The 24,306-nt window shown below is 45.7% G+C and overlaps 1 protein-coding gene across 5 annotated transcripts in view; it reads right to left on the bottom strand.

The window, feature by feature from the left end:
* LOC130111690 (protocadherin-9) overlaps positions 1-24,306 on the bottom strand; it is a 285,870-nt gene that overhangs the window by 105,106 nt on the left and 156,458 nt on the right. The window contains exon 5 of one of the 5 annotated variants that reach the window (XM_056278951.1): positions 15,444-15,449. The exons of the other annotated variants lie outside the window; for them this stretch is intronic. Coding sequence (XP_056134926.1) covers positions 15,444-15,449 — 6 coding nt within the window. The remainder of the gene's footprint in view (positions 1-15,443; positions 15,450-24,306) is intronic. 5 annotated transcript variants of the gene reach the window in all.

Genomic DNA, 24,306 nt, shown 5'->3' on the forward strand with positions numbered 1-24,306 from the left:
TGTATAATATCCCCTCCCACCTTGGCGGGTTCAGGGACGGACATAAAAGACTGAGGCAAGATAGAAAATGCAGAATAAAATACTGCAGGCTAGCAAGAGGCACCATATGTGGACCTTGCCCACAGTAGAAAGAAAAAGCTGTGGATCTATTGGTGCACCATGATGGATCTGAAGCAAAAGGTCCACCATGTGCTGCAGAGAGAGAGTCTGATTGGCACTTAATCAGACTTCATGAGTCTGTTGAGTCAAGATAAAGGCATTTCTTAGTATATGTTAGTTAAACGGACCGTTAATTTTGCTCGATGCTCTTCTGTTCCTCAGAATAATATCTATGCAAAAAAATCAAAACGTAAGTTGGTATTATTCCTAATATTTCTATTATTTCTTTGGTTTATTGAGATTGCCGTGTCCCTTGCACTCCACCCCCCTCTTGCGAGTATACATAATTTAAAGAAAAATTGCATTTAACAGGCTCTCCGTGACATTTACTACATGCACTCATTTGGCCTTGTTGCATGACGCCAATCGGTTAGTGAAGGATTGCACAACAGGCATATAGCTTTATATTTGATGTTTTGAAATAAAGAAAATAATTATTGATTTTCTTTCAGCTTTGAATCAGAGTCCTGTTGTGATGCAGCCGGTAAAAAGTCATCCCTGAAAGAAGATAGATTGCGGTGCACAGACAGCTGTGCGAAGCAGAAATCAATTAAAATGACCTGCTCTGACAAGTAGCCATATCCCAGAATAAGCTTAATAGGGGTAGCAAGCGTCCAGGAGACTCGTGCCTTGGTCCGTCTCACCATGGACCCTTCCTTTTGACAAGTGCTGAATAAAAAACATGGCGACAATTGATTGGGAGGTAAGAGGGCAAGTCTATATCCGCTCTTGTTTGGGGAAAAAAAAAAAGAGGTAAATCCTCTTGTCTCTTTATTTGATGAGCATTTTTAATCATCCTTTTAATCAGGGAAAGGTCGGATTCATGACCTGGGAGCCATTTTTATGAGGTCTAATAAAGGTCTAAAGAAAGAAATGATTCCCCTGAGACTTTCCTCAAAACCAAAGTGAGTCATGTATGTATGTATGTATGTATGTATGCATACATGACTGTATGTATGTATGTGTGTATGTATGTATGTATGTATGCATACATGACTATGTATGTATGTGTATGTATGTATGTATGTATGCATACATGACTGTGTGTATGTATGTGTGTGTGTGTATGTATGTATGTATGTATGCATACATGACTGTATGTATGTATGTATGTATGTATGCATACATGACTATGTATGTATGTGTATGTATGCATACATGACTGTATGTATGTATGTATGTATGTATGTGTGTGTGTGTGTGTGTGTGTGTGTGTATGTATGCATGCATGACTGTATGTATGTGTGTGTATTTATGTATGTAACCTCAGCAAAAACAATTTTATGAAAACTCACCAAGTGAATCAATGAGCTTTTATCACATGAGAACCAGTCAATTATTTCTCTTTCCTTCCCTCTCTTTCTCTTTCTCTCTCTCTCTCTCACACACACACACACACACACACACACACACACACACACACACACACACACACACACACAACCCCCCACCCTCCCACCCTCAGCCATTAATTTCATAAAATTCCTTATTATCTCTTTAATCAATTCTCCATTCTGCCTGTTGGCGTGTCGTCTGTGTTGCAGTGGCAGACTGCTGGACACAATGGGACTCCCATTGTCTTTAAAGGTCATTATAGCCAGAAGGTTGTGAGGGTTGCCATGTTGAGTGGCAGGCTAAAGACATGGCTCAGACTAAAAACTAGACTGTGCCAGACATTATATTAGTGAACCGCAATTTGCTAATCTTCAATTTAGTGAAAATCAGCCTTTCAAATGCAAAGGCAAATGCTGTACTAAAACAGACCATGCAGTGACATCACCGCATGCCAACTTCTGTGTTGTGTTCCTTTACGTCTCTTTCTTACATTTTGCAAAGGGACTTTTTAGAATGTGCTTCACTTTACCATGCAGGAGCCAGTTAGAAAAACAGATTGTGGTAACACTTTCTATGAAGCTTGCATCTATAATGCCCTATAAGCATCTATAACGCCCTATAAGCATCTATTGCATCTATAACGCCCATACTTTCCTATAATGTGTATTACAATGACTAACGGCTATGGCTGAAGACTGTGAAATAGCACTGAAGTCTCATTACGCATCTCTACAAAACTTCAGCAAAACAAGTTGGCTATGATGCATTATGACATTTGACAGATAAACAGGCTAATGATGACATATTTATAATGCATAAATCCGTTTTAAATTGACATAATGTATTATAAAGGTGGTTATGAGGTGTTGTGAGGGCGTATACATGGTTACAATGACTCTTACAATGACTTATAGCTACACTTATAGGGCGTTATAGATGCTTATAGGGCGTTATAGATGCAAGCTTCATAGAAAGTGTTACCTAGATTATTTTTTTTTTGACAAAAAAGAATGTGCAAAGTAAAAAAGAAAAGAAAATATGACACTATATTACTCAAAAGCGCTTACAGCCCTACCCATTATGACCCGACAAATTTTGGCCTAAAGCAAATTAATTCTTGTGAAAATTCAAATTCATTTCAGTACAAAGAAATTTTGGGTATCAAACCTCACAAAACAACACACAGCCTTGAAGGACTGGCACAGGCCTGATTTTATTTTTTATGGGTTTTTTTTAGAAATTTAACTGTTTCCATTTTTCCGATGTCTGAGGACATAATTATTCGCTCAACTTTAGAGAACAGCTGTACAGATTTATATCATTTCATGATCTGTGGTTTTCATCTGAAGGCCGGGGTCACCTTCCTTGCCCGTATGATCTCGGTGCTCAAGTTTTTCCGAAGATCCGAGTACCAAAAAAACAAAAAAAACATCAAAGAGATTTTCAGACGAGCCGCCTTGAAGGCAAGGCTGCTTACGGATGACGGCTGCATTACCACGGAAGATACAAATGGGTTTGCGTTGCGCCCTCGCAAGACAAGGGGGGGGTGAACATTAACCCAAAGGTGATCAAAAATCGCAGCAAAACGGATGTGCCAAATTGACCGAGGTCTCCGTCTTTCATCATCCGCGGCACATCCTCGCCATCGCGCCAAGCAGGCGAGGGGAGAGTCTTTGGGTTGCTAAGCTGCTATTTGTATTAAGTGCATTGAACGAAAGCATTAATTTTTAATGATTTGTCTGGGGAAATAATGTCGCACTTAATCCAAACAGCGATCCACCAAATGCTGGTTCAGTGTGCTTTATGTATGGTCTAATCAGCTGCAGAGTAAGGCAAGGGGGGGGGGGGGGCTTGAGGGAAGGAAGAGCACAGAGAGACATAGAGGACGTGCAGGAGGTGAGGTAGAGGGAGAATACGAGAGCATGTATTAAGGCTTCTTGTGTATGCATGTGTGTGTCGGTGTGTACGCTGGTGTTTAAAGGGTATCCACTGAGCCAGGTAAAAGTGGCAGATGGCTGTGGCAGTATGTGTTTTCCAAGGTGCTGAACGCTTGGCCCATCAGGGTAACCCTTCCCCGCAACTGTCACCTGCAGAAGCTTCGGCATGCACGGAAAGAATAACACGCATTCTATCTCTACCTATCGCTTCATCCACCTCCCCCTCTTCCTCTCTTTCCACCTCTTGCACACTTACTGCTGTTCCCTGATGTCCCGTTTGTGTATGTTTGGATTTTTTGTTTGTTTGTTTTTTGTGCATTGTTAACACAAAAGGTACATTTTTAAATCCGTCTCATCTCATCTCATCATCAGCCGCTTCTCCGGGGTCGGTTCGCGGCGGCAGCAAGCGAAGTAGGGCACTCCAGACGTCCCTCTCCCCAGCAACGCCCTCCAGCTCCTCCTGGGGGATCCCGAGGCGTTCCGAGGCCAGACTGGACATGTAGGCCCTCCAGCGAGTTCTGGGTCTACCCCGGGGTCTCCTCCCAGTTGGCCGTGCCCGGTAGACCTCCAAAGGAAGGCGCCCAGGAGGCACCTCAACTGGCTCCTTTCCATGTGAAGGAGCAGCGGCTCTACCCCGAGCTCCTCACCCTATCTCTAAGGCTGAGCCCAGACACCCTACGGAGGAAACTCATTTCAGCCGCTTGTATCTGCGATCTCACCCTTTCGGTCACTACCCAAAACTCATGACCATAGGTGAGGGTGTGAATGAAGATTGACTGGTAAATTGAGAGCTTTGCCTTCCGGCTCAGCTCCCTCTTCACCACAACGGTCCAATACAACGTCCACATTACTGCTGATGCTGCACCAACCCGCCTGTCAATCTCCCGCTCCATCCTACCCTCACTCGTGAACAAGACCCTGAGATACTTGAACTCCTTCACTGGAGGCAACATTTTTTGTAATTTTTTAATTTTAAAGCAATTTTTAAATCCACTCAAGCAAATGGAGAACAGCCGGAAACGGTGCATGGTGCTTTGCTGAAGTTTGTAACGGTGTTTCCTTCGGCATAGACTAGGTAAAGTTTTCCACTTGGTTTCAGTTCTGTGTTGGTCTGTACAGCTACGGCTGTATTCAATGCAAGATAACTTTTGACTAATTACTGTAATGAGATGATACAATTGTTTTTTATAGTCTTGTCTCGGGCTACAAATGAAATCGTACTGGCGGTTCTCATCTCCATCATCTTGAAGCAATTCTAATTCCGAGGCTTAAGTTGTTATTGAAGCATCTTATCTATACAGTGGGATGATCCAACGAGTCCTCCGGGGAGTACGAGCGTTTGCTGTCCATTCAATTTGTTGATCATTCCTTTCTTTCACTTTTTATGCTCCGTTCTCCTTTTTTACAAGCTAATTTTACCCTTGTAATGGTTCTTTTTGTCTTTTTTTTTCTTCCAATCTGATTTTGTCTTTGCACCTCTGATCTATACGCTAATGTCATATTATATAATAATCCTATGTGGTATTTCCACGCCTGTCGCTCCTTCAAATCATGTCTAAGCATCCGGTGTAAATTGGGAGGAAACACGTCGCCGGTGAATTATCAGTGTTTCTGTGACAACACCAGTACCTGTCGCATCTCAACCTGCCAAAGCCGACACAATTTTCCCCAGATTTACCTCGGCACACTTGGCATCTTTCAAGGAACAATTAATCTGTCTGTAGGAAGATGCTATATGAGTGCAGCCTGCCATTACCGGCACAATGAGTGGCACACCAAACATCGCCATCAATCTCATGGAGGGGTAATGGCGTAATGGGCACAATGGCACGTACTCACCGGACATTTAACTGGCTGCTAAAACCCCACACACACACACACACACACACACACACACCTCCCCCCACAACAGCCCAGAGATACCGGTTTTCAGGTCATGTTACTGCTTTTGCACTCACTCCTCCCGATGTCCGTCCGCCTATGTTGTGTGTTTATCTCTTGTCTTTTCTTCTCTCTCTCTCTCTCTTTCTCTCTCTCACACAAACACACTCATGGAAAATGCCGGTCACAAACACACTTCCAAGCACTTAGCCTCCTGATTCGGTAATGTGGGTCCAGCACTTGAACTCTAATTATTCTGCCGTACTTGTCATTGAAAGGGTTCTTGCCTCTCTCTCGGCTAAAGAAAGCCATAACCTCCTGTGATTTCCCTGGGACTCTCGGTGACCTTTCAGTGTTCATCTCCCCAAACCATATTAAAATGCACACTTGCGTGCTGTTTGACTAAATAAAGTGAATTAGCGTGCGGGGTTCAGGAGAGACTGACCATGTCAGTATAGCTGCGTACAGTGTAAGCCTAAGTCACTGGATGTTGTGCATTTATAGAAGTTTTTTTGGCTTTCCCCGCCCCTTTTTCTCCCCAATTGTACTTGGCTAATTAATTACCCTGTTTTCCGAGCCATCCCGGTCACTGCTCCACCCCCTCTGCCGATCCGGGGAGGGCTGCAGACTACCACATGCCTACTCTGATACACGCGGAGTCGCCAGCTGCTTCTTTTCACCTGACAGTGAGGAGTTTCACCAGGGGGACATAGCACGTGGGAGGATCACGCTATTCCCCCCAGTTCCCACTCCCCCCAACTGGTGCCCCGACCGACCAGAGGAGGCACTAGTGCAGCGACCAGGACACAGACACAGCCAATTGTGTCAGTAGGGACACCCGACCAAGCCGGAGGTAACATGGGGATTTGAACCAGCGATCCCCGTGTTGGTAGGCAATGGAATAGACCGCCACACTATCCGGACACCCTATAAAAAGATTATTAAGAAGCCTGTCAGTTGGATTAAGTCTGGGGTCAGAAACTTGTTCTCGTAATTTAGATCAAAATCATCACAGTGAATTTGTTCTCGCAAGTCAATGATCCACCGTCTCATCAGCAACGCCGCACGAACAAAATGGCTTTAAAAAAGGAAGCCCGGAGTACTTCACGTAAAAATAGCAGCGAAAGACGAAGGTGTTTTATCAGTAATTCAAACCGCAGATTTGATATCAGGTATACGGTGGTACTTAAGGTTTGCAGATGTGATTGCATGTGGTAATGGTTCCCCCACCCCACCCCCATCCCCATCTCCCTCTTGCATTCTCTCTGTCTCACTCTCCCCGCTCTTCTTCCTTTGCAGAGCCCTTGTTCAGAAGCTTTACCGCTAGTGTCAGTGGTCAGACAGTCTCTGCTGACTGCTTGATCTCATTTTTTCCCCTGGAGAAATGACACTTTAATGCCAGCTACAATGAGCAGAGTTTATCTGACTTAAATGGAATTAGTCCTCATGAGGTCACTGATATATATCTGTGGCCTCATGACTAATTCCATGTGTGTGTATGTGTGTGTGTGTGTGTGTGTGTGTGTGTGTGTGTGTGTCTTTGTGTGTGCAAAATCTGTTGATATAAGAGAGAGAGGAGAGTGGGGGAGAGGGGGGGGGCGAGATATATGAGATATATGATACTCGGATATATCTGGCTCTCTCACCGGGTGACTTCAACCCAATAGACTCACTGTATTATTGTCGAGAGCAGATAAATAATTGGATGAGCCAAAATTTTTCTTCAATTAAATAAGCACAAAACAGAGGTCACTGTATTTGGCAACAAAGAGACGGGAATTGGCATTATTAGTAACCAACTCGACCCTCAGGCTCTAACAAAAAAAACCACAGACTGAGAGAAGCTCAGCCATGCTTTTATTTCCAGTAAGGTGAACTACTGTACTGGTCTCTTAACTGGTCTTCTCAGAAAGACCATTAGACGGCTGCAGCTCATTCAGAATACTGCTGCCAGGGTTTTTATCCAAGGACCGAGGAGGGAACCGAGCACAATACTCCAGTTCTACAATCCTTACACTGGCTTCCAGTTAGTTACACAATAGATTCCCGAGTACTGTAACTAGTCTATAAATCACTGAATGGTTTAGGCCCAGAACACATCTCTGATATCTATATTAAAGAATATAAACCGAGCAGGGCTCTTAGATGCATGGACTCGAGTCAGCTCGTGCAGTCCAGGGTCCAAACCAAACATTGTGCAGCAGCGTTTAGCCGTTACGCTGCATGCAACTGGAACAAACTGCCGCCAGGAGATCTTACATGTGCCCCAAACATAGCAATTTTCAAATCCAGGTTAAAAACATTTCTCTTTTCATGTGCCTATGATTGAGCTCTAAAACCGGCGGTCTATTCCTACGACACTTTAATTCTGCAAGTAGACCTCCAGTCGCTCCCCGCGGGGAAGTGACGTCTTGGGCTTGCATCTAATCTCCATTGGCGGGCTTCGGCTCTCTATGGTTCTCTATGCGGTGGTCCAGAAGAGATGAACACACAGGGTGTGTGTGGTGTGTATAAGTGTATGTGTACTTACTGTATGTGAGGCTCTGCACAAAAGGTGAAAAGAAATCTCCTCTTACAGGACAATAAAGTATCTATCTATCTATATATCTCTCTGGCTTTCTGGCTGCCTGTCTGTCTGTCTGGCTGGCTGGTTAGCTGTGTCTGCCTGTCTGTCTGCCTGTCTGAATGGCTGGCTGGCTGTGACTGGCTGGCTATGTCTGCCTGGCTTTCTGTCTGCCTGCCTGCCTGCCTGTCTGGCTGGCTGGTTAGCTGTGTCTGACTGTCTGCCTGCCAGCCTGCCTGTCTGTCTGGCTGGCTGGCTTACTGTCTCTGCCTGTCTGCCTGTCTTTCAATTTATGTATCTATAGAGAAATAGAAATACAGATAATGTAAATATATAGATGTAGCTATATTAGACACAGAATATATAGATATAGCTATGTATGGAAATGCATGTTAATGTCACTACATGTTATTGCATGTAAATACGTGTTTACATGCATGTAAATACGTGTTATTGTATCTCAAACGTACATAAAATGATCTTTATCCCTGCCTAACTACAGTTATTTGGTTGCGTAACTCGTTTCTGAGGGCTTGCTGTAAAGTGCTCCATTCTGAATCATGAATAAACTAAAGCTCACAGCTGCGTGCAGTTTACTGCCATACTCCCAGGAACACTGGGAGCGCTAACGCCGAGTTAGCGCAGACATATCTATGCTGAGATAATCTCTCCTTTCTCTTTTGCACATGTGAGGAATAATCTCCCAACTTCAGCAGCCCGGTGCTATCATTAAGGGCTTAAACCCAGTAGCATAATGACACAGGCCGCCCCGTCAAGCTAGCGTAGCGTCCGATACACATGTGAAGGCAAAGCTCTCGGTATTGTGGGGTATTAATGGCATCTCTGCAGTCACAGAGTGACCATATGCTGGGGTATTTGCGGAAGACATACAACCGAATATGCACAAAACTACACGTATGCACACACACACACACACACACACACACACACACACACACACACATATGCACACACTCATCACGCACAAGCAATTTTCTGCCGGCAACCATTAGAAATATGTCTATCTCCTGCGGTTCCAGACTGGTTTGCTCTTCTCTATTTTACAAAATTGCTCCTTCCCCTCCCCCCCTTTTCTGTCTTCTCTCACTATCTATATCTCTCTCTCACACACACACACACACACACACACTGTTATGGAATGGGCAACATCAGCACTCTGACCTTTATTGTTCTAAAGAAGAGAAAGAAGAAGAGAAAAAGCGCCGGAGTCTCCAAAAGTGAATTTATCCCGATGCGACTCTCACCGGTCACTCCACATCAAGGGTAGTCCCATTACATGGCGGCTTATGAGAGGCCGCCGCGCCATTAGAGAGCCCGGCTAGCTCCAGCAACGTAGATAAATAAATGAAAGTAATGAGTAATTTTGTTTTGTTTTCCTGCACACATACTATATGGTCCATTCAGAATAACATGAATATCTGACCTAAACGGATTTTCTTTCCCTTTGCTTGTCGCTGCCATTAAATAAGAAATGTCAAGCTATATTATGATGTCTTTTTTTCCTCAACGTCTCTGATATTGCTTTTTTTTCTCTCCCCTTTCTTTTGCTTTCTCTGCCATCGTCTTACTTACTAATCTTGTTTATTTTTCTACTGTAGCGAGAAATGATGCAGATATATGAATTTTAAAACAAATGGTTCATCCAAGAAGGAACGCCATTCTTTCGCTCCTTCAAGGGAGCCCCTTTGAACCGGCTCAGTCCGCAGGCCAGCTGGCAGACACAGGGCCGTGTGTTCACGAGGAAGAGACGGACTCCTCCGAAAGGAAGCGATCCTCTCTGCCAGCATGAGTCACACCTGTAACACTTCTTTTCTTGTTTAATCAAACAGACAGACGGAAAGAAAGACGGCGGGAGAGAGAGAGATGGAGAGAGAGATGCGGTCTCCGTATATGGGTATGTCTGCATCTTCATGTGCGTGTGCACGATGCATGTGCATGTGCATGATGCATGTGCAGGCATGCATGTGTGCGCATGAGCGAGAGGGAAAGAGAGAGCGGGAGAGAGAAAGCGGTGTGGGGGCAAAGCGAGAAGAGGAAAGCCATGGAGAGGGGGGGAGAGAGAGAGAGAGAGAGAAATCTGTTTGCCAGCGACCAGACCCGAGCTTCATTTCCATGCCCTGTGTGGTCTCTGTGGAGAAACGCGGTCAATACACACGGTGAATTTCATCCCCCCATCACAACAGCTGCTCCACCTGGGCTAAGCAGGCGCACCGCAAATAGACCCCCACCTGCCTGCTAGCACCACGAGGGGGAAACATTGTCCATCAGCTGGGGTTTTACTCCCGCCTCCAACAGTCTAGGGTTTAGATTTTCCGGCAATGATTTTTTTTTCCAAATAATTTCTATGATTGTGAGCATGTCTTACCTCCCCTCCCTCCCCCTCGCTCAGTAACAACATGTCCCATCCCTTCAGACTAAAATCTAAAACTCACTTACGGCAAAGAGATGCATCCATCATATATCTCAAGGTCACAGGGACCGAGCATGAGGGACTGAGATGAATGCGTATGTGTGTGTGTGTGTGTGTGTGTCTCCGTCTCCCAGTGTGCACGAGTGTTTGTGTGTATGAGAGTGCACAGCACCCGCGTATTAGAGACGGCAAAAGTAGTGGGGGCGGCTAATGGAAGTGCAGCATCCCAGCATGCCATGGAGCTTCTTTAAGACAGACTGAGTAGTGGTCTGAAATTAGCTGATTTTTCACTGTGAGCACTACGTTTTATCTGGGTGGGGAGTAGAGACAGAGAGAGAGAGAGGACTAGCAGCGGGGGGGTGGGGTGGGGAGGAGAGAGGAAGGAGGCGGCGGGGGCTGGCGTTTAACTTAACAAGATTAATATATTTGCCTCATCTCTTTGGATTTTATTTCCTTCTCCTTGCAGGGGCCTTGTCAAATCTCTTCGGACAAGCACTCACACAAGATGCTGGAAGGAGACCTGAAGGACACTCCGGAGTGGCAAGAAATAGCGAGAGGCTCCATTTTGCATCCTCCATGATGAAGGTGGCTATAATGGAAATTAGAGCAGGACGAGGCCTTTCCCCACTTTATGTCCATCCACTTGTCTGATCACATAAAGACCGCAATATCTGATGTATAAATAAACCATGTGTGTAAAAATGGGACAGGAGGTTGCACATCAAACACACATTCTGAGACACCAGTTGGGCATTAAGTCTATGTAGGTTACCTGCACAAATGTTTGTTGGTTAGCCAGATTAGTGGAAAATAAGAAGGGAAAAAAAATCAAATTTTACGAGCAACCAAAAAATGAAACGTGCTTATTTAAAGACGCCCCATCCGCGCGATGAGAGTCTACTGGGATGGGGCGTTTTCGGGGGGAGATTAAAAGAATAGGTATGATGAGATTAAGGAGAGGGATGATACGATTAAGAGCGACTACTTTCAAATGATTATGAAAGGCTTGGGAGGGGAGGTTGCAAATGGCATATTAGGGACATAGAGGGAGGCAGGACACGCGGAGCAATTTGGCGTTTTTGATGCGGTGAACAACAAAGCAGCGCGAGCTGTGCTTGGTGCAGCCTTGTGTCAATAGCATTTCCAACAGCCCCGCTTGATGCCATACGAGAGGGGGAGAAAAGACACACACAAAAAGAAGAATAAAAAATGCATGCGCAGTCCCACATGACCTAAGAGAAGCAATGACAAACAAATGGTCCGCAGCTCTCTTTCTTCTTCTCTCTCTCTCTCTCCCCCTTACTCACGTTGTGTACTTTGATGTACCAAACAGCATCAGTCCACAAACAGCACATTTACATTCGCTGCCTACAGTATTACTCTCTCTCTCTCTCTCTCTCTCTCTCTCTCTCTATCTCTCTCTCTCTCTCTCTCTCTCTCTCTCTGACTTTTCTCTTATTTCCCTCCATTTCTCTCTCTGTCTTCATTCGCTCTAAGGATACTTTAAAGGTGCCGTCTGCCAGAGGGGAATTTTTGTTGTTTTTTTTTTTTTTGCATCATTCGGTCAAGTATTGTATGAGAGGGGGAAGAAACTCGCATGTCGTTTAAAGGGTAAACGCTCACAATCATGACGGCACGGCGGCACAGTGGTTAGTGCTGTCGCCTCACAGGGAGAAGGTCCTGGGTTCGAACCCCAGGGTCATCCAACCTTGGGGGGTCATCCCAGGTTGTCCTTGGTGTGGTGTTCGCATGTTCTCCCCGTGTCTGTGGTGGGTTTTCTCCGGGTGCTCCAGTCCCCCCCCCCACCATCCAAAAGACATGCAGGTTCGGGTTAGTACTCCTGTCTGTGCCCCCCGAGCAAGGGCATCGCAAGACGAGCTGGAGTCGGTCCCCGGGCGCCGCACTGCGGCTGCCCACCGCTCCTAGCCACACAGCTAGGGCAGGTTAAATGCGGAGCAGGAATTTCTCCATGGGGATTAACAAAGTATATCAAAAAAAAAAAATCAAAATCAATCAAGACATCAGATAGTTGTATTAAACTAGCCCATGTCTTTCTTTCATTTCTATTGTGTGCCGACCCTTTCAGACTTTCCTTTCCTTTGATTGGCCTGATGGAAAATGTCAAGATGTTTGCTTAGACTCTGTTCCCCCCCATGTTTTTATTTATTTATTTCTCCTCCTACCCACCCACCCCCCGTTATGCAACCTGTTTTGTGTCCCAGTGTTTGGATGATGGATATAGGGAGTTGACCTCTATGACTGGCCAAGAACAAGACCGAGTCTCAATGGAGCAGCGTTTCAATGAGCAGCAAGGTGTGTTGAGTTCCAGCTGTCTCTGGCAAAGGTGTCAAGGTACCCCATACTTGATTTACATTCGCGGCGACATAAATAGAGAAAATAAAATAAAGACGCCATTCACTGACGTTACACAAATACAAGGTCAAAAAGACATGGATGTAAATGGAGTTATATGGCATTGAAAATATTTTTTTTTTCATTTCCGGACGTAGTTTCCACTCTTTTCAGCCCACGGAGACCCCTGAAATGCGGCCGGCCTTGCTTGAAGTAATATCTTAAGTGCTCGGCGACAGACAGACAGACAGACAGACAGATAGACAGATAGACAGATAGATAGATAGATAGATAGATAGATAGATAGATAGATAGATAGATATACAGACAGAGATAGATGGATAGATAGATAGATAGATAGATAGATAGATAGATAGATAGATAGATAGATAGATAGATAGATAGATAGATAGATAGATAGATAACAGACAGAGATAGATAGATAATAGATAGATAGATAGATAGATAGATAGATAGATAGATAGATATACAGACAGAGATAGATAGATAGATAGATAGATAGATAGATAGATAGATAGATAGATAGATAGATAGATAGATAGATAGATAGATAGATAGATAGATAGATAGATAGATAGGTGTTCACGTCTGCTGCTGCTGCGGGACTCACCAATACAGCCTCGCTGGGCGATGCCTGGCTCCTCCTGGAGACGTTTCCCCTGGCCTCCTCCACTCCATCTCCCGCTGAGCTGGAGTAAATTGCTGCTGCCGGCCCCTCTCAGCCCCTGGTTCTTTCAGGGGCAAGTTCTCATACTATTTCCTCATGACTTCTTCCCTTGTCAGCTCACAGGATCCTCAAGAGGAGGCCGCGTCAAGACGAACAAAGACGATACCGAAGCAGCGCGGAGACGCGCGCGACGCCCTGACTTCACGTCCGGTAAGACGCGGATGACGCCATGTTGTTTTGACGGGGGGGGGGGGGTTTAGGAACACGCTTTTGTGATGAGGAGGTTTACCAGGGGGGGAAATAAAGAAATACAAAAACTAAAAAACGAAATAAAACAGCTACCGAGATCTGTAAGAATATTTGATTTTAAGTGTACATGGGTTTTGTTTACACCACGGGCAAGGCTTGATCGTTTCGACACGGCTCCATTGTTACTGATTTCAGGTTCAGCTGTGCATTTGTTCAGCGTCATTTCCGTTTTATAAAAAGCGCATATTGATCACGGGAGGAAAGACCGCTTTTCTTAAAGACGACGTGAAACGGCGTTCAGAGAGGTCCTGGGTCCTGGTGTATTTCCGGGTATAACAGGGTATAAGGGCGGGACAAAACAAAGGCAGGGATGTGATTTGATCCTTCAGGATTTGACCGGATGGTGCGAAACATCCATGATATTATTGGTTGGAATGTTGCTCTTCCGCCCACTCGGACTCGGTGACGCAATCACAAAACCTTGGCTGCTGGGTCGTCCGTTGCCTACCAACACGGGGATCGCCGGTTTGAATCCCCGTGTTACGCCCGGCTTGGGTCGGGCGTCCCTAGACACAACTGACATTTCGCAAAGTCCCGCCCCCTTAGTTACTGTTGCTATGCCCGTCAAGCGTTTCAGAACTATCCAGGAAGTAGCCGGAAAACACCAAAACATGAAGGAAGAAATCAGCGCATTGTGTGGGTAAAAGTAACAGTAATAATACGTTAGCCGTATTAGCTATCAATAATAGCTAGTAGCAAGCTTAGCTTGGAGCAGACAGGTATTTTTGTTGATTCTGGATGGATTAAGCTGGCCATAGGGTCTGCTATACTGCCAAATCTATTGGCGACATTGCGCTTCTTGCGTTCTGGGTTTCGGGAAGGGAAAGAAAATGACACCCCCTCCAAACTTTTCAGATATCTTGTATCCGATTTGCAGGTCCCATAGGCCCACCGTTTCAGCATTTTGTTGTGTGTTTGAAAGCTTGACGGACCGTTGCTAAGGTAGGATTGGACAAGCACCGTTCTGGGGAGGTTCTTTGCGAAAGGTCAATTGGCCGTGTCTGCGGGTGAGAAGCCGGATGTGGGTATGTGTCCTGGTCACTGCACTAGCACCTCCTCTGGTCAGTCGGGGCGCCTGTTCGGGGGGGAGGGGGAAGTGGGGGGAATAGTGTGATCCTCCCACGTGCTACGTCCCCCTGGCGAAACTCCTCACTGTCAGGTGAAAAGAAGTGGCTGGCGACTCCACATGTATCGGAGGAGGCATGTGGTAGTCTGCAGCCCTCCCCGGATCGGCAGAGGGGGTGGAGCAACGACCGGGATGGCTCGGCACAGTGGAGTAATTAGCCAAGTACAATTGGGGGAAAAATCCCCCCCCCCAAAAAAAGAGTATTGCAGAAGAGGAGCAAGAGGAGCAACGTTCACAGACGAGGTAAAGATATGCCGCAAAGCAATTTCTATATTTTCGTCTATATATTTTTCAGGTCTTTAAAACTGCTTGAGGGAATATTTGTATGGTCAAACATTACTTTTTCAATGCTATTAGTATTGAAAATCCAGCCCCGCCAAGCCCAAATGAAAAAAAAAATGTTACATGGATTTGCCAATTTGCATATTTGTTGATTGCTGAGCACTTCCTGTTTTTCCTGTTGAATCTTTAATGGCAAGCAGGAAGTGACACATTTTACGTGTTTACAGACTAGCATTTATCCAATATGTATATTTACACTATATCTAAATCAATTGTTCTGAGCGAGTCAGTTATGCACAAATAAAAGAAAAATGCATAAGAAGTCACAGCGTTAGCAGCCATGACCTATGATTGTTTTCTTACTATGTCATTCAAGCGACGTGAAACTTTTGGGAATCGCACTCCCCTGAAACAGCGGGCTACGTCTCCCGCCACTGGGAAGACGTCCCTGTAAGCAGCTTTAAAGCGCCCATCCTGATTGCCTTGTTTAGATTACTGACACCTGTGGTGATAATTGTTATTGCATTGGTGTCCGAACACTCCGAATCCCAGAGAGCCATTCAAATTGAAACAGCGTCGCCGGTGTTGCTGAGTCAGCATTTCCTCCACCCCCCCACCCCCCGGGAATAATGAGGTATATCTATTGTAGTATCTGTTGGCCACAACAACTTTGTATTTCTTGAAACTCGACGTTATCTGCCTTATTCCTCCAAAATTGGCTGCCACACTTAAGATGTAAAACTCCATGGGCCATATCATCTTTCCAAGGAAAGTCAAAACAACAACCATTAAAATAAAATGAGAGATTACAACAGCGTCCATGATGTGGATATTTGTGAATAAGCCACTGTCCCAAATACACCGGTGATGGAAAGTATCAACAAGGTGCTTTGTTTGCATGTCAAGTTTCAGGATTGTGGCGCCGACCTTTGATGAGTGACCATAACCATACCGGGAATGAGGCGACACATTTACATCTTAAATAGTTTATATGTCAAACAATTTGAATATAATTCATGAAAGCAAACAAGCTTCCTTCTTTGAAGTGGGCATTTAGAGTGCACAATCTGCCACATGTCTTCATGTGTGCTCAATAATGCAGGTAAGGGAATCACAGAAAGTTGAATCTGGACACGTTTCTTGAGAGAATCGTTTCATCACTCATCTGAGAGACCTCTTCAGTCTCAACTGACTGCGGGTACCCCTCATACTATGGAGAAACCAAACAGAGGACGGCACAACACAGGAGAGCTAACACGTCAGGCCAGGACTCCAGTCTACACCCATCTACAGGCCCCTGGCCACTCGTTCAGGGATGAGGATGTGCACATCCTTGATAGGGAGGAGCGCTGGTCTGAATGGGAGTCAATGGGGCCATCTATGTTAAGAGGGAACGACCATCCCTGAACCGAGAGGGGGGGTCTAAAAGTACATCAGAAATCGGGAACATTTATTTGTCATTTCATTCCATGCACCTGCGCGCATAAAATGAAGCAAAATATCATTTCCCCCAGTCCACAGCAGTGCAACACAAAGACAAAAACACATATCCAAACTACAAGGACACATATATCCAAACTACAAAACACATATATCCAACATCCATCCATCCATTATCTGAACGGCTTATCCTGCTCTCAGGGTCGCGGGGATGCTGGAGCCTATCCCAGCAGTCACTGGGCGGCAGGTGGGGAGATACCCTGGACAGGCACCAGTCCATCACACAGGGCCGACATACACACACACAGATTCATACCTAGGGACAGTTTAGTACGGCCGAGTCACCTGATCCACATGTCTTTGGACTGTGGGAGGAAACTGGAGCCCCCAGAGGAAACCAAAGCAGACACGGGGAGAACATGCAAACTCCACACAGAGGACGACCTGGGATGACCGCCAAGGTTGGACTACCCTGGGGCTCGAACCCAGGACCTTCTTGCTGTGAGGTGATCACGCTAACCACTGTGCCACCATGCCTATATCCAACATATAAAAAAATAATAATAATTTCACTGTCCAAGAGAGCGAACACCAGGATGACTCTCGGAACTGCCGGTCTGCATGGGCTAGGAGTTAGCTTAGCCTGCCCCACTTCCGCATCCTCTCAGAGCGCCCTCAGTGTTTGCTCCTCGGGCACACCTCCAGGCAGGGCCGTGGTCCCTGGGCCCACTGGACGCAGCAGACCAAGCTCTCCCAGCCAATTCAACGCCAGCTCTCCCAGCCATCAAACGAAGACACAAACTTAGACGTGGACAAAGACACTGCATGGACGGTACCGGGTGAGGCCACCGCAAACGTAGGTTTGCGCCGCAATCTTCCCACACCGGTACTGGGTGAGGCTGCTGCAAACGTGAATTCCCGCCGCCATCTTCCCACACCAGACGTCGCCATCTTGCAATGCCGTGATTGCAACTCTTCCCCAGTCCTCTGTGAATAGTACACATGGCCACTGTAACTCTAGCTAGTGGTCACGGCAATCTGCATATGAAACCGATCGTTGTTTTCAGCAGTTATGCCACTGTGTTGTTTGTAAAGGTGGACACCTGTAGTCAATTGAGACTGAAGAGGTCGCTCTTAGATGAGTGATGAAACATTTCTCTCAAAAAAAAATGTTGTGTCCAGATGAACTGATTCAACTTTCTGTGAATTTGCCACAGGTTATTTTCACCCACTTATTGTGCCCCGGAGGATATGCTGTATGATAAATGCACTATGTTGTTGCCTCTGGCCAAGGCACCGAAGTTAAAGCAATGAAACACAGAAAAATAAAATTAATAAATTATAAGGACAGATAGATAAATAAATTAAATGTGATTATGCCTAAACACATGAATTACAGTGCAATAAATTCTCCTCCTCCAGCCACATTTGTTGCAACGTCACAAAAAAATATCAATGCAAAGAGAAAGGAGCAACGACTGTGTCCGGTTTTAATGAGAGCTCCGGAGGGAGTCCATTTTGTCCTTAGCCCTCTGAATACACTGCGTACCGACATCAGAACCACCCAGTTTTTCAGAATAACAGAAATCCAACACATAAGTGGGCACACGATCACGCACACGTGAGCACGCTTACAACACACCAGCACAATACGACTCTTACATCGGACCACCGCGGCCACGCGAACTCGGAGCCCGGCGCTGGCCCGGGACACAGAATACCATGAGTCACCTGCAGGTTTCATTTGACTGAATGGCCTTCATGTCACATATCTAAGGACACTGGTGCTGGCTTGGCAAAATCATATAGATGAGTAATGGGATGCCGCCCACATCCGGACACTCTGGGAAGGTGAGGGGCTGCTGCCAAACCCGAGTCCCGTCCCTACTGACCTCTCCTTCCTGTGCATTCAGCAATTTTTTGCCTATGACATCCTATGGGCCCCTCACGCCCGCGTTGACACATGTCACCCATCTTGGGTAGCCTACGTGAGGCCAGAATGCGAGAGCTCCACATACTGGAATTCCCATCGGCAGTTAGTAGCTTCACGTTTCCCAGCCATTCAATTAAGATAAGCAACCAAAATGCCATTATGGGCTCAAAATCAATGAATAAAAAAAAAGAAAAGAAAATAAACACAAATATCTGAATGGATTTGCAATCCAAGCACATCACCTTGTAGTGCAACACATGCCCCCAGTAGGTTATCTTTCATTTTTACTCGCCGGATTTGAATCTCGGGGTGGTTCAAAGTTGCAAGAGAGCAATTCTTAGACGGAGCCCAGCAAAGAGCTGACCATTTTGCAGTTTTCTCTCATCTGCCAATTTCTTCCCGGGGCTTTCAGAGTCAATCAAAGAGCTACCAGAATGCTCACACCAGTCTTTAATTATTCATGGTAATTCAATGCCACTACACACTCCCTCTGCAGCCCTTGTCGCCTCCCCCCAAGCGAGGTGTGCTCTGATGTGTTTATGTGTACTGAATATATAAAGAAAAAAAAAACCCTCCATCCATTTCAAAACAGACTCTTTGCTTGGCCCTGTGCTACGCTGGCAGCTCTTTCAGGGTCGTCTGGCTTTTACCGCTGTGAAAAGCTGAGCTGATAAATGTCTGGTCCCATGAAACCCATTTTTTTTCTCTTTGCGCTTCTAATCTTCCAGTGGACACGCCGCGCTCCCTTTATTCCGCCTCTCCGGCACTTACGGATTTGTAATATTAATTTATCCCCGTATCTCGAATTCTGTTGTGTTCTCGGGCGTCTTTTAGTGTAAGACGCCCGACCTTTCTTTATGCCATCCGCCCATGTTTATGCTGGCCAGACAAACAGCTCCACTTCCCGCTAGAGAAGGTGCCCAGAGGGCCAGCCTTGAGTAAAAAAAAAGGGGGGGATGAAGAAGAAGAAAGGGGGGTATCTATTGTCACGTCAATGGGGTGTGCAGATTGGAATTTTTTTGATAAGCTCTACCCCTGTTGAAATTGCATTCACTTGCCTCTATGAGCTAATTAGTCGGAAAGGGGGCGACTCTGCCATTCTTGCCTGTCTATCAGCCTGCCAGCATCCATTCACATCACAAGGTAGATGTCAAGTTCAGCCTTTTGTGTCGGAGACAAGCCTATTACCAAGACGTGTGAGCGGGAGGTAGACGGCAGCAGCCTGATGATAACAAAATCCCCATGCTGGAAAAAAAAAGCTAAATTACACTACGATTTTGCTCATACGCCCATAACAGGCTGCCCGAGAACGGCGAAGAAAAAAAAAAAGAAAAGAAGAAGAAGACGAAACAAAACCAGGGATGAGGGGGGGGGGACTACGGTTGAAGCCATTCATTCGCCATCAGTCAACCTTTCCACATCAGAGAAAGAAATAAGATGCTAGCAGCAAAAGGCTATAGCTGAAGAAGGCGGCGCAGTCTGCACTCTTGATGTCCTTTCACTCGATTCATCTCGGGTATCTCAGGGCCTCCAAAGGGAATACTGAAGGAGGTGCTGCCACTGTTTGGGCCTTTGAGAGAAAGGTGATCTCTGCCGGTTGCAGAAAAACGCGGTTTGTGTTTTTGTTGGTTGGCGGTTGAAGAGGAAATGGCAACGCCCCCCGCCCCCCCTTCAGCTTGCTTTCACAAGTTTTGCCAAAGATTAAAAAAAAAATGGGGGAAATGTTTCATGTCTCCCTTCTGTCGTTGCCACGAGCGAGAGAGAGAGGAGGGTGACAGAAAGCTGAGATAGACACGGTGACACACCAAGGGAGGATGCTGCGAGGATGAAAGCGTGTCATTTTGTAAGGGATGATCATGAAACTGCCCCTCTGTTTTTGTTTGTTTGGTTTGCTTTTTTTTTTCCAGACATAGAGTTTGTCAGAATTTGAAAAGATTTCATGTTTCTGCTTTGCCCCAGCACGCCATATAGGGATGGGACTCTGGAGAAAAAAAAAGAAAAGCAGGTGTGTTTACAAGCCAGTCAAACGTGTCCTTTTGATAGTCGTGACAAGCAGCTTTGAGACGAGACCGAAAGGGCCGTAAACTTCTGGAAACACAAGTGTTTGTTCTCAGTTTGAGCATAAAGAGGAGCGCTAATCGATCCTTTCGTAGGTCCGGGTCACCCGTCTCGACGAGGCCGGCATATCGGCGGTTTGAATGTTGATGTTTTTGATGCTGCTGCAATTTCTGAGCGGATTTGCCGAATCCGTGTTGTTTCGACTGCATTTTGTGCTTTAAAAGGGATGTTTTGACTGCCGGAGTAGATGTCATGCTGTGTTGGGAGAGTCGGCGATAAGAGAGAGGAGACTGTCGTCACAGGACGCTGCTGCATTTGCCATTACAACTCCCTTTCAGAGGAGCACCTTCTCTCCATCCTCCTCACGGCATCCTCAGCAGATGCAGCTCATCTGCAACGGCGTGCAAATGAACCGTCCTGTCCCTTAATCTTCCAGTCTGATCTTTCGCAGTAATTCCTGTTCTAACGCACCTAGTTTCTTCATCATGTAAAACGGTGTTTCCCCAACCCGGTCCTCAAGGACCCCCCCTATCCTGCAGATTTACTTGCAACCCTGAATCGGTACCCGTTTGTAGTTATTCAACCAATCAATAGTGAATTATGTCAGATTTTGCACACCTTGCATAATTAAGTGCTGTGAGATGATTGGTTGAGTAAATACAAGCAGGGCTACCTATGCAGGGTTACAATGAAAATCTGCAGGATAGGGGGTCCTTGAGGACTGGGTTGGGAAACGCCGGCGTAAAACATTCAATTACTTTGAGCCCTACCTTCAACAGCTTGCGCTGGTAAACAATGCAAGAAAAGAAAGACAGAAGTAGAAAAGGTTGCAACCAAAAAGAGGTTGGATAATCATTTATAATACTAATAATTAGCTAGCCAGCAATAACTTAATGCATCAAACTCAATTGTCAATAAAATTTCCCAATACTATCATGCTAGCTTGACAGCTGTGACTACTAACAATAGCCATGTTTGTTGTTTACGTTGATCATGACAAGGTTAGCTGTTTTCTTACCTGTATGGCACCATATTTCACGGACTAAAAGTCGCTGTTTTGTTTTTGTTTTTTACTCGTCTGGCTGGTCCTGCGACTTATATTCCAAAGCAACTTATACAATGTCATTTTGACAGATGACTATTCTATTATTTTATATTATATCATTATATTGTGGCGGACACTAGGGGCTATGCCTCTCACCCAGCAGGACTGTGAGCTGGGGGCATGGTTTACGTTCCCGGGCTCGCCGGTGCAGGGTTGTTCCAGTTGGTTTCTGGAGTTGAGGAATAAACATCAAACTCGCCTTGGTCTCCTGTGTTTTTCCTCATTCCTGCCACAATATTATATATTTACACATGTTTTATATATATATATGTGTGTGTGTGTGTGTGTGTGTGTGTGTGTGTGTGTGTGTGTGTGTGTGTGTGTGTGTGTGTGTGTGTGTGTGTGTGTGTGTGTGACAACACTTAGGGGCAGCATGGTGGTGCAGTGGTTAGCGCAGTTGCATCACAGTAAGAAGGTCCTGGGTTCAAGCCCCGGGGTTATCCAACCTTCGGGGTCATCCTCTGTTTGGAGATTGCATGGTCTCCCCATGTCTGCGAGGGTTTCCTCCGGGGGCTCCGGTTTTCTCCCACAGTCCAAAGACATGTAGGTCAGGTGAATCGGCCGTACTAAATTGTCCCTAGGTATGAATGTGTGTGTGTGTTGGCCCTGAGATGGACTGGCGGCCTGTCCAGGGTGTCTCCCCGCCTACTGCCCAATGACTGCTGGGATAGGCTCCAGCATCCCACGACCCTGAGCAGGATAAGCGGTTTGGATAATGAATGAATGAACATTATATTATATTATCATTAGGCCCTGTGATGAACTGTCAGCCTGTCCAGGGTGTCTCCCCACCTGCCGCCCAATCACTGCTGGGATAGGTTCCAGCATCCCCGCGCCCCCAACTGGGATAAGCGGGATGGATGGAGAAAATCTGCAAGTATTGTTTATTTTAGTTCATTGGTCAATGAACTAAAATATATATAATTATAAATATGGCTTGCCAATGACAAGTACCCTTCCCCCACCGCCCACCCACCCCCACACACTTTAGAACTGAGTGTTAGTTTAAAGAATATAAAATATAGCGAGGTTTACAAAAAAGGGTCTTTCAGTGTGGTCTCCATTGCAAACAAAGATAAAGAGCTAAATAAATGCATCCACACAGGGAAAATGGGTTTGCAAAACTTGGCTTTGAATATTTATTTTTAATGCTCAAATTGCTTACGAGAGCGCTTCATAAGATGGCTTACAGTACAGTGCAGTACAGTACAGCGCAGTACAGTACAGTGCAATGCAATTTGCACTGTCCATAAGCAAAGAGATTTTGAAGCCAAGTCAAAATAAGTATAAACCTTAGTATATATGCTTATTTTCTCTTGATCGATATCAATAAATAGCATTCATATTGAATATGATCTGCAAAGCACACCATTCCCTATTTCTTTCATGAAATCTTTTTCACTGCTTATCATTACAGTTGTTATTGTGTATAGTTATATCACATAGTTGGTGTCAAAAGACTGACAACGAAGGTAGAAACAATTACTTATTCTACGTTGTTCTTTTTTCCCCTCCATCTCGTAAAAAAACAAAACAACAACAGCTTTCCGCTTGCCAGTAAACATTATTTCTTTTTTTTTTAAAGCAAACCTTGCTAGCCTAAAGGTAGATGTCCCAATCCTAAACCTCCATTCTTAAGTCCTTTAAATCATACTGGAAGATACTGTTGGCCTTAGGCTCAGCGTTTATCGCCGGGCAACATCAGCCGGCCGGCGTCCCACAACACCACTCTGCATTCACGGCATGCCTCCTCCGTCCCTACTGCCGTGGTGATGAATGGCCGGCACCGGAGCTGTGCTCACCTCTGAGAACCCCGGTCTTACCCTTGTGAGTGTCCTGTAAAGCATTTTGCCTGATTACAAACAGCAGTGCTTGCTCCCACTGGTGTCGCCTTACACATGACGGAGGAGAAAGAGACAGCGGGGGGGGGGGGGGGGTTCTCTCTCTCAGCTGTGCATCGATTTGTCCGATTCGTTTAATATCATTAGTGCCAATGGTAAGAAAGCCAAGCATCTGAGCTAGGATACTGTGTGCGTGCATGTGTGTGTGCGTGCAGGCATGCATGTGTGCGTGATGCCTGAGCATTGGGTGCACTGGGAAAGCAGTACATTGGGGTGGGGGCAGTCGCTCTGCTTTCCTGGAAGGGCATGGGACTTGTGCCAGTGGGAGGGGGATTGGAGAGTGGTGGGAGTAGGGTGGGGATGACCACTGCTGCAGCAGCGGGTGGCTCTGCAGGAGGAGATTAGTGATGCGCAACACAACATAGAGGCATGCATCTGCATCTCATAGGCTTACCGGCTAGATGAGACCATTACTTTTATACTTCCTCCATTAAGTCTCCTCTCCCTCCTGTTTTGCCTCTGCCCCTCCTGTTTCCCCTTCTCCCCTCTCGTTTTAGTTTCCCTCCCGGAATGTTGAATTCCGTCGCATGGTTGAGCTTTGTATGGAGACAACATGCTGCTTCACGCTCTGGACTACTTTCTGGACTCATCAAATTCAAGTTGTTTTTTTTATTTTAATTTTAATTGTGAGTCAAGTAACTTTGCACATGTTGGGAATGTGGGTAGAAAATTCCCCACAGGACAAAATGGGGGGGGGGGGGGTCTCTTTGTACCTTTTACACAGAACGCCGAGGCAGATTAATGGTGCGATGCTCCCACCTTGAAAAGGCTGTGTAAAACACACGAGTCCACGCTGCTGTAGAGGA

Source organism: Lampris incognitus, chromosome 4 (assembly GCF_029633865.1).
Source record: "Lampris incognitus isolate fLamInc1 chromosome 4, fLamInc1.hap2, whole genome shotgun sequence".
Lineage (NCBI taxonomy): Eukaryota > Metazoa > Chordata > Actinopteri > Lampriformes > Lampridae > Lampris > Lampris incognitus.